The 15,400-nt window shown below is 27.8% G+C and overlaps 1 protein-coding gene across 1 annotated transcript in view; it reads left to right on the forward strand.

Annotated features, from left to right (window-relative positions):
• Positions 1-350: 350 nt before the first annotated feature.
• Positions 351-15,400, forward strand: part of LOC129984312 (transcriptional protein SWT1-like) — a 40,691-nt gene continuing 25,641 nt past the window's right edge. Inside the window, exons 1-9 of the mRNA XM_056094173.1 lie at positions 351-518; positions 4,475-4,656; positions 7,821-8,598; positions 12,154-12,344; positions 13,555-13,617; positions 13,721-13,808; positions 13,941-14,023; positions 14,119-14,151; positions 14,898-14,996. Of these exons, the coding sequence (XP_055950148.1) occupies positions 4,501-4,656; positions 7,821-8,598; positions 12,154-12,344; positions 13,555-13,617; positions 13,721-13,808; positions 13,941-14,023; positions 14,119-14,151; positions 14,898-14,996 (1,491 nt within the window). The 5' untranslated portion in view covers positions 351-518; positions 4,475-4,500. The remainder of the gene's footprint in view (positions 519-4,474; positions 4,657-7,820; positions 8,599-12,153; positions 12,345-13,554; positions 13,618-13,720; positions 13,809-13,940; positions 14,024-14,118; positions 14,152-14,897; positions 14,997-15,400) is intronic.

The following is a 15,400-nucleotide window of genomic DNA, read 5'->3' on the forward strand; positions in this document are numbered from 1 at the left end:
TCAACTTTTCCGGTTTTCTTACATTACTTCATTAGAATTGTTATTTTATTTTTATAAGTTCATTATGCTCAGCCTCTATGTATATTTTGTTTAAAAATTGTTACTTTATTTGTCTAAAAACTGTTGGAAAATTTAGCAAAATTTGGGCATAAATCATTTGTCATGTCGTTAACAATTAATTTACAGCTTAAGCAGAAGTTGGGAGACGGCATACATGGTTCCATATCTTGCTCGCATTGGCCCTCGCACTATTTTTACCCAAGTTTGTTATTATTTCACAATTCTAATCTGCAACCGTATCTAGTTGATCACTTAGTTAGTCCTGGATGCACTAAGCACACTCTCTTCTAACTGCTTCATAGTAAGTTCTTGCACGTGCGATTCATTTGTTTGGAATTATTACCACAATGAATTTAATCCGCGATCAAATAGATTATTCGAAATGCAGATTTTAATCATTGAATCGAAGATTTTTGCTTTTTATGATTTTAATTTGTCTGTCATCATTTACAATCAAGGTTTGTATAAAAGTTGAGATTATTTTTAAATTTTCAAAAATGGCATATTCAATTGATTTCCCTATTTTGGATAATTTTTTTTCTTCTTCTACCTTTAGAAATATACTTATCGTAGATGATTTTTGATTAAAGTACATTATATTTAAATTTTAATAATGATTGTAACTATTTGATTGCTTGATAATTGAAACAAAAATGCATATTGATTGCGTTTGAATAACGTTTTTGGGAATGATAAACTTTATTTATTACGTATTTATTTTATTGTTAACAATTATTGTCATAATTAAAATTGAAACCATCATATTGTATATCTTTTTTGCAAACCAATTAATGTTGACGGTATGTGAATAAACTTTTCCATAATAGTTTTACTATTAAAATATGAATTTTAGTGTTAGTAATGATGGTTATGTGTTCATGTTAATACAGTTACTAGCCACCTTTAGCAATCAGTTGCTTGCCTAAAATCTTTATTTTTTAAATAATAGATAAAACTTAAGCCTTAGTCACTTTATTAATTTTGTTAATTTTTAACTCTTATGTAAATTGATGATGATGATTGATGTAAATTGAATCTCATAAACAGTTTATTACTTTCAACCATCCATTTTCGAGATGATTCTCAAACATATTATATCACTGTACTTTCTCTGTAAGAAAAAAAATATGCAATATCCCCACGAGCATTAAATAAAAATACTAATGTGCAAATTTACCATTTTTATTTCATACTAAAACCATGAGTACATCATTAAGCCTCCCCTCTTCTGCATTCATATTCAAGATATATTGCAAACTAAAATTTAGAGAAAATCCTAAACCTGAGCAATTGGATAAATTTTACTATTTGATTTTGCCATTTTGAAAGTATAGCTAATCAATCTGAGTGCTCAGTCATTATTATACTATCATAATTTAAAATAGTACTTTTTTTTTTTTGGTTTTGATATGATGCATTTTATGAAAACTTGACTATATGATTGTAAGATTTTGGGCCTTTAGTACCATTACCAATAATATTAATTTAGCCATTGCATCAGTTACACTATACCTTATCTCAATAAAAATATAATTACAATAATATAAGTAAAAGTAATTATATTTGCTATTATTTTATATAAATTGATCTAGTTTTTCAGATTAAAGGTTGTTTCAATGTTTTATTTTGTAACATCTTTCAAAATTAAGATGCTTATAGGTGAACATGAATGGCATATTTATGTCATCCATATTAAATTTAAATTGTTGAGATCTTTGCAGTGGTGGTGACTAAACTTTGTTATCCATTTTAGATTTCTCTAAAAAAATAGAGGGTAGGCAGCTCCTGATGAAAAATCTAGAGGTCATTAGATAAAATAAAATGAAAAGGATCTAAATTGATTGAGGGTTTTCAGCTAATGAATATTGTCACATGATTTCTCAATAGGGATACATTGTGAGACGGTAATTTTTTAATTTCCTTCAAAAATGGAAAATGTAAGTGGCTAGGTGACACTTGGTGACTTATGAAATTATGAATTTTCATATGATATTAAAATGATCAAAATCTGTTTTGTGATTGGCTAATAAATTTTGTTGCAAGATTGCTCTATAAAGAATGTATTGTGGGATTATATATTTTCAGTTGCTCTAAAAATAAAGGGTGTAAGACAACCCCTGATGATTCTAGAGATTGCAAGCTTTTCATTTGAAGTTAAAATTATCAATATTGGCTCAGTGGGTTTGATTGGTAAACTCTGTCTCAAGATTTTTCCTTAGAGAATGTATTTTCTTACACTGCTTTTTCAATTCTCTCAAAAATGGAAGGTGGAGAAAAATAGTCTTCTCTTAATGATATATTGAGAGGTGATTAGCTTTCAAAGGAAACAAAAATGAGACCTGTGGTTGGACAACTTGTTCATTTGTTTTCCTTATTTGAAATATATAGATGATGATGGTCTATTGCTCATCTATATGGATCCAGTATTTTCCAATTTCTATAAATCTTTACAGTATTTTCAGTTTTGAATTTAATGTTTGAAAATCTTTTAATTATTTTTATGTTTTGTAGTATGTTTGATTTATTTTCCTTTGCTTATTTAAATGTTCAAAGAAGGTGTTGAATCTATATTAGTTTTATAATCAGATTATTCTTAGAAAGCTACAATACTTTACAAAAATATTATAATACTTCAAATAAATTTTTTATGGGGATGCTTTGATTAGTGTGCTTAAGATGTATTTATTAAAACTAATTTAAGGAAGGAGAATAAGAATACTTTACCTAGCAATCAATTAAGAATAAAAACGTATAATTTATGTACTAAAGATACATGTATTTATTTTTATCATTGTTAAAAAGTAAGGGATTTTGTAAAATTACATTTGTTTATTGCATCGTATCTCTTTCATTTTATTTCAAGAGGTGTGTTACAATGTTCAATTCTCCAAATTTAATTTCCTCGAAATTGCTTACCTATCCTATTTAACATTAATAGCTTAATTTATTATACTGAGATAATAGTAATATTTTAGATCTCTAACTTATAAGGTTTATTATAACTCGAAAAATAAAGCAAACAAACATATCTCACCTTCTTAATTTACACCTTCTTTAAAAATTTATTTTCCATTAAGTAAGAATGATTGTTTAGTATTAGAGTATTGCAATATTTTCTTTTTTATTAATTAAATTATGCTCCACAAACCAAATAAAGTTAATTAAATTTTTTAAATAAAACTATTTACATTAAATTCAATGCTATTACTTGTTTGCATCATGATTATTGGTTCACTGATTCTAAAAATTTGTTTTTTGAGAAAACCTGTTTTTATTAATTGCATTTTTATAAACATTAAAAAATTTATTTATATTCTGAATTATTTTATAAACCAAATTATGAATCTTTTTATCAATTTAAAATTGTAATAGAATTATCATTATTCTTATAACTCGAAAAATAAAGCAAACAAACATATCTCACCTTCTTAATTTACACCTTCTTTAAAAATTTATTTTCGATTAAGTAAGAATGATTGTTTAGTATTAGAGTATTGCAATATTTTCTTTTTTATTAATTAAATTATGCTCCACAAACCAAATAAAGTTAATTAAATTGTTATTACATTTGATATTTTTTCTAGTATGATATTTTATTTCTTACTTCTCAATTTTACTGTGCCATTAATTTTTTTGTCATTATCTTTTAAATGTACATTGTTTTTTTTCTGCACCTTAAATAAAAAAAATCCAAGAATTTTAGTAATACCATAAATAACTCTTCTGATAAGATAAATAGAGTTTTTGACATTATCTGCAAATTCAGTATTCATTTTTGTTAAATAAATCCTGATTAATTCTTTGATTCTTAAAACTTTTGGATTATATTGTTAATATTGTTGTACGCATATCAAGTTAATGGTCACAATATTTATTTATTTATTTATCAAAAAACATTTATTTAAAGTTTCATTTATTTAGAAATATTTATATATTTTTTCTTTGGTACCTTTTCATTAATATAGCAGCAATGATTTTCACCAAATGTTTCTTTTAGGCCAGTTTAACAGCCATCAAACATGTTTGAAACATAACACTCTACTCTATGAAGTTTTTGTCTTTTTCATCAGCTAATCAACAGTTATCAACAAACATATACTGTGCTGTTACAGTTACTGTTGAGTTAATGCGACAACCAGAAAATGTTAGTCAAGCACTGCAATCTTAACTCTGTATAGCTAATGAGAAATATTGTGTCATGAAGTTATGGTACTTAGGATTACTAATAGCAACATTTTTTATGTTCTTTTAAACTAAGGGAGAAATATAATTTTGTTTTATATATGATTACTTGACTTTTGTTCCTTTTAAGTTTCTTTTAATTGAGGATTTAAAAAAAAGTTTCAAAGTAAAACAAACAAACAGTCATTTATATAACTAAAAGGTTTTTTTTTTTTTTTTTTTAACCTTTTAGGTAATTTATTTGAATGAAGGAAAAATATGGATGATACAGCTACAAAAGGCAGTCTTCCAGATGGATGGATAGTGAAAGTGTCTAAGAATTTTCCAGATCGAGTATATTATTTTAATATTTATACTGGATCTTCTACTTGGGAATGTCCAAAATTGGACCCTCCTGGAAGTAATAAAATCAAGGTAACTATATTTTCCCTTTATGCTAGTTGTTATGTATAAATAGATGCAGTTAATTTTTTCAAAAAAAGTACTTTAAGTGCACCATTCAATGGATTGCATGAAACAGTGAATAAAATCAATTGCCTATTAGTTTTTAAAATAAAATTTAATTAACTATTTATTTTAACCATTCAATATAGCATAATTTTTATTAGATATTTTATCTTATAATAAGATTTCCTAATCAATTTTTTTTCATTCTTATAATATCGAACAGTATGAATAACTTTATTTTACTTTATAATTATAAATTATTTTCACAATATATTAATTTATAATAACCAATAAACATTGAATAATATTTACAATAATCCTATATAAATAATCGTTTGTATGTAATTCTCCCCCCCCCCTTTTTTTTACACAGAATGAAAAATAGTAAAATACAATTATCTTTAGTAGTTGCTTTGAAGTGCTGTTGAATTAGGGATAGACATTGTTATGCAAATTGAGTACCACCATGTCACATATTTGGCAACTGCATACATTGTTTGTTCTGTGGTTCTTGTTAATCTTTTTAATCACCAGCATGGGTAAAATTTCTGCTTTAGATATCTTTCATTGCAGATAAATAGTAAGCGCTCAATGCATAGTCCATTCAATTTCCAAAATCATCAGAGAACTAGGATTTTAAAAATCAACAGGTCAAGAGTATGCTAAGAGTGCATGGTCGGTAAGGAAAGAAAAAACTATCAATTAAGCAAATTGCAAAGGACTATTAGCCTTAGAACAAGTATAGTGGGTGCAAAGCAAAGCGTTAGTTCAAATTACAACCCAACTAAGTTAGGGTGATGGTTGTATAACCAGTAAACAGACGATACAACACTTGCTTCACTATATGGTCTTCAGGAGCCTTGGACCTATGAGAGTATCATTGCTCATTGCATACCTTCTGGCTGCATGTCTAGCCTGGCAGGAGAACAAAGAGAATTGACTCTGAAGGACTGGAAATGAGTAGCATGGGATAATGAGTCTTGATTCTGATTACTTAATGCTAATGGTCATCAGCCTCAGGTTTAACATGATTTTAGGCTTGTGAAGCCATTGATCCTGCATGCCAGGTTGGAAGTGTAAAAAGTTGGGATTGCTCAATCATGATCTACAATGTTTTCTCTTTGCAATGTTTGGGATTTTTGATATTTTGTACCAACCTCCCTCATTGTGATTGAGTGCATAGAATTGTTGGACAATCACCTCCATCCATTTATATTGTAATGCCATTCACATGAAATGGAGTATTCCAGCAAGACAACTACACTTCTCACAAATCCTGGTTGGCTATTGCCTGGTTCGATGAGCAGTCCTGTAATTTCTCTTTGATGGTTTAGCCACCTAGAAGTCTAGACAAATTCTATTGAGTGCATCTTTGGGATGTTTTGGACAAAGGTATGAAAGTGCATCACACAACACCTTCAACCTTTAGTGAATTATGGGCAGTGTTAGCCAGTATTTGGCTAGCCATTCCTGTGGAGTGTTTCTGTGTCTTGTCATGTAGCAACCATTATTAAGGCCAGAGGAAGCCCAACTCATTATTAACTTGCTATTCCTAATTCAGTGGCATTTCAGTCTGTTTGCAATATTTTCCATCAGTTCATTATTGTTGATAGTTAATATGATATATCTTTATTGCAATAGTCTTTCTCGTTTTTTTCCTTTTCAGAAAAGTTTGATTCACATTAAAATAGTAATTTTTTAAAAAAAGAATCTGGTAGTTTTAATATTTATGCTGTTTGATTTTAGATTCTAATTAATAATCAAGAACTGAATTCATATTCTTATTCATATCCTAATTTTCATTGCTTTCAAAAAAAGATTGTGGAGTGATTTATTCATTTTTGTCATCATTATCACAACCTGTACAGCAAGTTTTCAGCATATGTTTATTCCATGCCAAAACTTCTTTCCAACCCATCCTTGGGTTTGCTGCTCTGTAAAGAATAGAGAAATTCTGTTTTTATTACAAGAGCGTGGCAATTGCATGGCTGTATTAATGTAGAATAGAAATGATTTCTAGATGAATTCAACAAAAAAGACTGTTGCCTGTTAAATATCGTTTTTTTTTTTTTTTTTCAAACATGAAAATGCAGGAATAATTCAAGACTAAAAGCAAAAAACTGTATACTGATGAGAATGGTATACTAAAGAAATTTTCCACTTTATTATATAAACACTTATTACACTTAACTATATAAAAATAGGTATATTAACATAGCAACATCCAAAATATATTCATAGATTCTGTATTGTTTTTATGCTGTACAATTGTTGTAAATTTTCTTCCATAATTTCTCGATTCCTATTCTGTCATTTCCATCCAAATTGTGTCGATGTCCAGGCATAGGGGTAGCATGTCTTCCCTGTAATCTGGGCGTCTCGGTTCGGCATGCTTGTTCTTCTTCTGTGTTCTGTCTGGGAGGTATACGAATGTACGCCCCTGTTAAAAGGGATTGTGCAAGCGATTATGATGCATGAAATAGCTAAGTCGTACTCTTGGCCCTAGTTGGTGCTACTGAAAAAACAAGAGGCACTCACTCGGCTTAAATCACTGACATATAACTTGTAAAGTGCCATACGACACAAAACACCATCCAAATTGCATTTCACACCAAGTAAAATGTATCATGTCTGACAAAAATGTCAGACATGATACATTTTTGTGGAAATAAGAATTTTAGCATTACTAGAGTTGAAAGTTATTGAATTCTTATATTCAATAGTTTTTTAATGTAATAATTCTGCAATATTTTTATTATCTCAAGTACTTTTTGTATGAATATATTCATGTTATTGTTTAATTATTTATACTTATTTTACTTGGCAAAATTTATTATTTTACGAAACTTGGCCCTTAATTTTTTTTTTTTTATTCCAAGCCTGTGTCGTGTCTGATTTATGTCCAAAATATTGTTTCTTACTTAACAGAAAATTACTTTAAAAAAAAAAGAATTGATGTTTCAGTGTCTTTTGTTTTATAAAGAAGTTACTATTTCTGTTGAATACAAATCCATAAATGAACAAATGTTTTATTATTTTTGAAAACACTTTTGTTATATTTTTTAAGTTTTTAAGAAGTAACATGAGTATTGTTTTTTTATAATAATAATAATTTTTTTGTATGTTTTCAGAAAATGAAGAGCTTAAATATTTTGAATAAACAAGCCTCAAGTGGACACACTGTTGCTCATACTGAAGCTAAATCTCCAGATCTTTCATCAAAAATTAAAGCATTTTTATTAGATGCTAAGAGAGAAAGCCAGAAAAGATCAGTAGAAAACGATACACCCTCTAGTCCTTCATTGCATTCTAAATTTCCCACTCCACCAACTGCAATTGTGGCACCTGTTATTTTAGATAAAAAAGTAACTTCAGTGACAAAGAAAAAAAAGAAAAGGTCTAAAAAAAAGCCGAATCTTGCTGCATCAGATGTGGCTGTAAGCCCAGCAACAGGTAGCCTGGCAGGAACTATTTTACAAAGAAAAGATTCTGATGATGCTACAAAAAAAGTGTCTTTTACTGTCAAGTCACAAAATAAGATTCCTATTAGTAAGTCAGAAAGTACAATTCTATCAAAATCAAAAAAGTTTACTCCTGTATTTAAGAAAAAAGAGTCTCTTGTTATTTCGGTACCTACTGCTGCAAAACCAGGTAACCCCATTAGTCGAGGAATGCGTTGTGTGACTCTTGATAAAAACAAGCCTTTATTATCTTCGACAGACAAAAAAGGCGATACAAAAGGAAAGGAGACTTTAAGCTTACATCATAAATTTCCTTCTGCAAGATCAGAAAAAGAAAAACTTAATGTACTGGATGGCTGTAAAGTTGACAAACAGTATAAATTGCCAAGTCAGAGTCAGCTTAATGAAAATATTAAAAGGAAATCTGCTGTGCTGAATACAAATTCAGGTATAAATTTTATTTATTTATCTTATATAAAATTACTTTATGTGTAAAAAAACAACAACTGAAGACTAATTTTTATTCCTTTACTTGCTTGAATATTATTCTTGTGCAGTTGTGGTTCAGTTTATTCTAAAATGTATTTCGATATTCTAATTGCTTTTAGGAGATCGCTTATTTATATCAAAAATTCAATTCTTCAAACTTTAAATATAAATTTTGTATTATTCTGAAAGCTGGACCAAGGCATTAAAAAAAAAAATAAAAAAAAAATAAAAACTGTCAAATTTTACTAAGAAGCATTAATGGAATAATGCTAACATTGAAATTTGGCTATGATTAGAATCCCTTGAATAGAATGGTATCGTAAATTTAATCATTTCTATTTTTTTAATGCATTAATTTATTTGAATATCTCTTTGATTTAACATGGTTTTCCTTCTATGCTTACAGTCTATAAGTATAGAAAGGAAACTGTAAAAGCATTCTCAGAACATTTATTTGAAATAAACAATATGAAGGCAGACAATCCTATTTCTTAAAATTTTTTTTATCTCTCTTGAAAGAGGCACATTCTTTGGAATAGAAAGAGTTTTTAAAGTGTTTCTTCGCCTCCTTACAATTTCCTTGTGCTGCATTTAGGCAATAACAATGTATAGTTTTTAAGACGAGTGGTATTCAGGGGTGTTTGTGCTCCGGGGAAACCCCGGAATTCCGGGAATTTTGAACTTCGATACCCGGAAATTCCGGGGATCGTCGTTCAAAAGGAAGTAGGAATAATAATGAATTATTTATTTTGATCTGGGTAATTTTGTTTGCTTTGAAAGCAGAAAATGCAAGGTCAGTGTGTGTAGTGAAAACTTTTCCTTTCTTTCTCCAAAGGCAGTGATAATGCGTGAAGAGGGGGAAAAAACTTCTTTTTTGTTCTTTCCTTATTGCGAGTTATGACTCATTCCCCCGGTTCTCGGACATTCTCTTCTGGATTCTTTTCGGCAAGTAGGTGCGGCAGAAAAAAAAAGGGAGAGACTTCGTTCGACCAGATGTGCGATCACGTGACCTGGGTTCAAAGGTCTTAATTTTGCAAAATTAATGGTTATTAATTTTGCAAAAAAAGTAATTCATTGAACTTTTATAATTAGGTCATTCAATACTTCATAATCGTAATTTTTCATTTCTCTCCCCCCCCTTCTCGAAACTCCAAAATGTCGGTAGTAAGTCCGTAAAAGTTTCCGGGGATTTTTTGGGGTCCCACAAACACCCCTGGGTATTGTTGATTTTCCAGCTGTTCCTCTTTAAATTTTGGAGTTTTTAATCCCCCTTCTCCCAGTCCGTCAACAATTTGACACAATTTTTCTTCTAATTTTCTCAGTTTTCTTACGTACGAAAAAAAAACAACAACTCATTGTTAAGATGAAAACAGGCAGGCAATCAAATTTATATTAATCACCTTTCTCCCCTTCTTCAAAGGAGGCATAGTTTTTGATCCTGGAAATTTTGTAATGAAATTGTTTTTTCCCATGGAAAAAGACACAGTCGTTTTGTATGTTCTGTTACAATTTTAAACTGATGAACAATGCTGTGTTTTCTTCAGCTTGTCTCAAAAAATTCCATAGTTATCGAAAGTAAAATCTCATACCCTTCCCTCCTTCCACACAATAATCTCTCATTTTCTACTCAGTGCATTAATAATTTAATGCTTTAAATCTTACATTTATAAAATCATTTTTAAAATACTCTTTAAAGAAGAAAAACTACAAAAAACATTTGAGTATTTTTAGTTTCCCCCTTCTCAAATGTTGGTTATCTATTGAAAAAAGTAAATGCTCCCAAATCCTCCCCCACACATACACTGTCATTCCTTTGAGCTGCATACAAGGTTTTTTGCTGAAAAATATGGTGTTCTTTCTCAGAAGTTCTAGATTTATTAAAAAACTGTTACTGTGCCTCTGTACTTTTTCTGATGGTTAAGCTAAAAATTTTTAAATAATTAAAAAGAAAAATTAATTTACCTTTTAACTGTGATCCACAATTGCCACTCATACATTGTATAATCATATTTTCCAAATAATATGTTTAAATAGTCCTTTGCAGATATTATAATTGGATCGAAAAAGGATAGCATCTGAAGTGTATAATGAACTTATATTTGAAACAATATGACAGTATCTTCTGAAATCAAACAATGTAGAAAATTTCCCATTTAATGGATAAAAATTGTTTTTAAAATTGCAATTAAATTTGAATGAACTTTTTGTAATCTAGATGACTGTTACAAAAATGTTTTGTTTATAGATGTTGAAGAAATTGTAAGAAGACAATATTTCAAGATATTATTCTATTCAGGATCATTTCATAATTCAAAAAGCCCAACTTAGAATAAAACATAATTTTTTTCAAGGATTGCAGATTCTTAAAGAATATAGATAATTGTCTTCAAGTTTAAAAATATCTCATTGTATTTGTAGCTAGATATAATAGAATAAATTAATAATTTTTAAAAATTTGACGATTTTGAAAAATCATTACAGAAAGAGCTTGAACTCTGCTTATTAATATATTTTGCTTCAAAGAATACCCAGTATATAAATTGAGGTAAATTAGATATACATTCTGCAGTTTTGATAGATGAAATATTTTTCTACAGTTCTCCAACAGCAAAGTATAATTCTTTAAAGAATTTATTTTATTTTAAAATAATTTTTAGTTCTAATTAGCTAGTAAATAACATTCAATTATATTTATTTTTATTTTAAACATGCAATAAACATTTTTTCAGTATTAGCCTGTAAGCTAGTTGGCATTTAAGCCATCCTAATGAACTTCTCTAATGACATCTGGTTGTAGAAAGTCATTCTACATTCAGGCACTGTTGTAAAAGATTCTGATGCTGGATAGTCATTGGTTAATAGGTTAAGAATGTAATTCAGTATATTTGTTTTATTTCTTAACCGCAGGACCTATTTATTGCTCTACCTAAGCTATGTAAATATATAGCTGTGATGAGGAATGCAAAAAAAGTAACAAAAAAAATTCAAATGTAATTTTAAAAAAAAAATTAAAATACCAAACTACTTCAAATCAAGAATGTTATAAATTAATCATTTTCAACCTGACGACTAACTGCTCTGACTAAATATTTAAGAAAAAGGCAAAAATATGTGTGGCGAATATTTGACCAACTAAAATTCCTGACTTAAAACTTAAATTTGGATATGCAAAATAATAATTTAATGTTTATATTTAAAAAAGTAACTTGGAAATTTAAATAGTTCTATTGTTCAAAATGATAATGTCAAGAATGCATAGCACTTTAGTTAAATAACATTATGCACAATGTTTATTAGACTACAAAAAAACATTAAATGTGAAATGAAAAATTCAAGATAAAATGTTCTTGTGTGTGTAGGGGTTATCAATTTTACAAAAAATTTTTTAAAACACAGAATAACTTTGTTTCCTGATTTAAAATTGAAATGAAATTATTCTCTGTATTAGCAATATGAATGATAAATATGTAAAATTTTTATATATATTTATTAATGAATTTATTTTTGCCCTTAGGTGAAGATCTTTCAACCAGTAAATCTAAGTCATTGTATGAATCTGATGGTGAAATAAGTGAAATGGATTGTGAGATGAATTCTGATTGTGAAGAATCGACTCTTAAAGTATCTCCTACTGAAGTAAATATTGGGGCATCAACATCCAGAATCAGTGATCAAGATTCATTTGATGATATTGAAATGCTTGATGTGAGTTGTACAAATATTTTTACTTTTAATTCTTCTTAGTAAAATTCATACTTTTTACTTAGATAAGTATCATAAACCACAAAACATACAAAATAAAACTTGGTATACATGTGAAAAATACAGTTGAAGATTTTCAGAATTTTATTTGATTATTAGTTACTTTATTCTTTAGTAATTGAAGGAAATCAGTATCAATGATTTTATATAAAATTAATAATGATAACTTCCTTTCTATTTTCATCACAATTTTTTTTTTTTTTTTTGGTTTCTCAATGATATTTTTTTTCCCTCTGTCTATGAGTGTATATCTATCTATATAATGATATTTTAAAATCTAATTTAAACTTAATTGATTTCTTAATTTTTATCTTAATTTAGCCCATATTAACCTCATTCTAAAATGTTCTCTTTTTCCTGATCTAATTCCACCTTTTTTTAAAATCAATGCTACAAGAGCTCTGTAAAAATGTTTAAATCAATGGTTCTCATGCTCCGAGTGAAGAGATAAAAATCTGTCAAGTATAGCAGATTCTTTTAAAAGATACCTATAATTCCTTTGTGAAAGAAATCCCTATCAGAATCTTGCTGTATATAATCACTGGATATAAATATTTCAGTCTCCTCTGCTCTTGTATCACTTGCGAATAGACGTAAGTTTGTCCTCTCTTCTTGTACATAAATTATGCCTCCCAGAATGGAATAAACCGAAGTTTTAAAATTACAAAAATGTCTTTCCTTTTTGGTCCAAGCTCTGCTTAAAAAATTATGTTTTACATTATATATTTTTATATCTAACATTATATTATGAATTTTTAAACTTCGCTTTTATTCCATCCCAAGTGGCATAATTTATATACAAGCACATTGGCAGCAAAAGGCATTTTAAGCACAGAAAATTATCCTTTTGACTATAAAATGCAAAACATATATTTTTGAGCAGTTTCATGGCCATAGAGAGAGAGAAGAATCTTTAAACTTCACTTTTATTCCTTCCTGGGAGGCATAATTTATATTTAAAAGCTTAGTCGTGGGGGAAAAATTTCTAGACTATCATAAGTTAAAATGAAAGCTAGACTAATTAAATTGGTTTATTTAAATGAGATTAAAATTTTCTCCTCTCCTATTGCAAAACATTTTACTATTCTCTTTTCAATTCATTTTTGTCTGAACTAGTGTATTATGCACTAGGGTAATTGTTTTTACTTTTCAGATGTCTTCCAGTGACTTAGTCAGAATAGATGATATGTTTGGATTTGCATTTCAAGGATCTTTGGTAAATTCTAAAAAAAAATTCATAGCTGTTCTTTAAATTTAACATTATCATGTGTATTAGTTATTTATTTCATGTTAATAAATGATGTAATTAATATTTTTAGATGGAGAGGCACTTTATTGTTGTAGATACTAATATCTTTATTAGTGAACTTTCATATATTAAAGAAATGAAGGACACTCCAGTAAATGGTAATTATTATTTTTTCTCTGAAATTTCTATCATATAATTAAATTTAAGAAAATATTTGTTCTGAAATTCTACAGTTTCTTATAAAATTCTCAATTATTTGTAAGAAATCCTCCTGAAATTTCTAATTTCAGGTTGTGGCCCTCCCCATTTTATCATACCATGGGTTGTATTTCAAGAACTTGATAGTTTAAAGAAAAATGGAGCAAGGCCGAAGGTAGAAAAATTTTAATTGTTTTATGCTTTTTATTTTATGTTAATATTTTATATTGTAAAATGTTCATTGATATTTTTTTATTGTTTTAAATATAGGCTGGAGTTTCTAAAGATATTAAGATACGAAAGGTAAAATTTTCTACTTTTTTCATTATTATTGTAAAATATGTAATTTGCAATTGTATATTATATTTTGTAAAATTAACCACTTTTAGCTGTTTTCTTATTAATTTTTTTAATAAATTATTTATGGTTTTCCTTTTAAAATTCTCAAATAATAGGAAAATTTTACAGTGTTTTAATGCAGCAATGTCATATTCTCATTGGTTCTGCAAGAAAGATTTTGATATTAATGCACTTATCTGGTATGAATAATATGGCCTATCCATTATATTATAAATTTAATAAAACCAATATACATAAAGCTCTTGCATATACTTCCCTTTTGATATTCATCCAACTCTATTCCATCATAAGGATTTTTCAAAAGTTTTCTTTTAAAAATATTTATGTCTAAAATATATTCATGATTTTGTATTTTTGTATCACTTTCCAGCTTTCTGAAGCATAAATCAGGAAGATATAACAATAATTTTATACTGTAAAATTTTAGTTTTTTACTTGATAAGCTTTATTTTTAATTGATTGTTTTACATATATATTTTTTTGTAAATCTTTGTATTAAGCAATATTTTACTTAAGCCTTTTTTTCTCCTAAATTTGTGTCGTGTATATTTCTTTTGTGTGCATGTAAAATTCTATTGTTGAAAAGCTACATGTTTTGGTTGATTGAAACCTTGAAAAAAATGTGTTACTTAATTGTGTAATGTTTGCACTGTGAATTTTTTAGAAATGTTTATTTATTTATTACTTAGACTTATGATGTTATGAAATCTTCAGGAGAGGCTATACGTTACTTGAATACATTACTAAAAGCCAAACATCCACGATTTCATTTCCAACATCCAGATGAGGTAATTTTTTCCTACATCTTTAAAATCAAAAATATCTTTATTTTTATTGCAAAACTTTTATACTTATTACTTATAATAGGCTGATATAAGAATTTTTTCCTTTAGCAATTTTGATCTTCATGTTATCATTTTATGTCCATCAATTTTGCATAGAAAAATTTCTGTACGTATTGAAAAAGATTAAAATGCTGAGAAATAATGTGTAGAAAGTTTGGAATCTAGTCCTTTCTTTCTAATTTGTATAAAATTTTAATTTGGATGAAATTATTAGTTTTCTCCTGTTAGTTCATATTATGTGTTTATCGATAAGAATATCATCTTACTTAGGACATAAGTTTTACCACATTATTCTGACATGAGTATTCAAATTATGATACTAATAATTATCTTAAATTTTTAATAAA

The sequence above is a fragment of the Argiope bruennichi genome, chromosome 9 (assembly GCF_947563725.1).
Source record: "Argiope bruennichi chromosome 9, qqArgBrue1.1, whole genome shotgun sequence".
Lineage (NCBI taxonomy): Eukaryota > Metazoa > Arthropoda > Arachnida > Araneae > Araneidae > Argiope > Argiope bruennichi.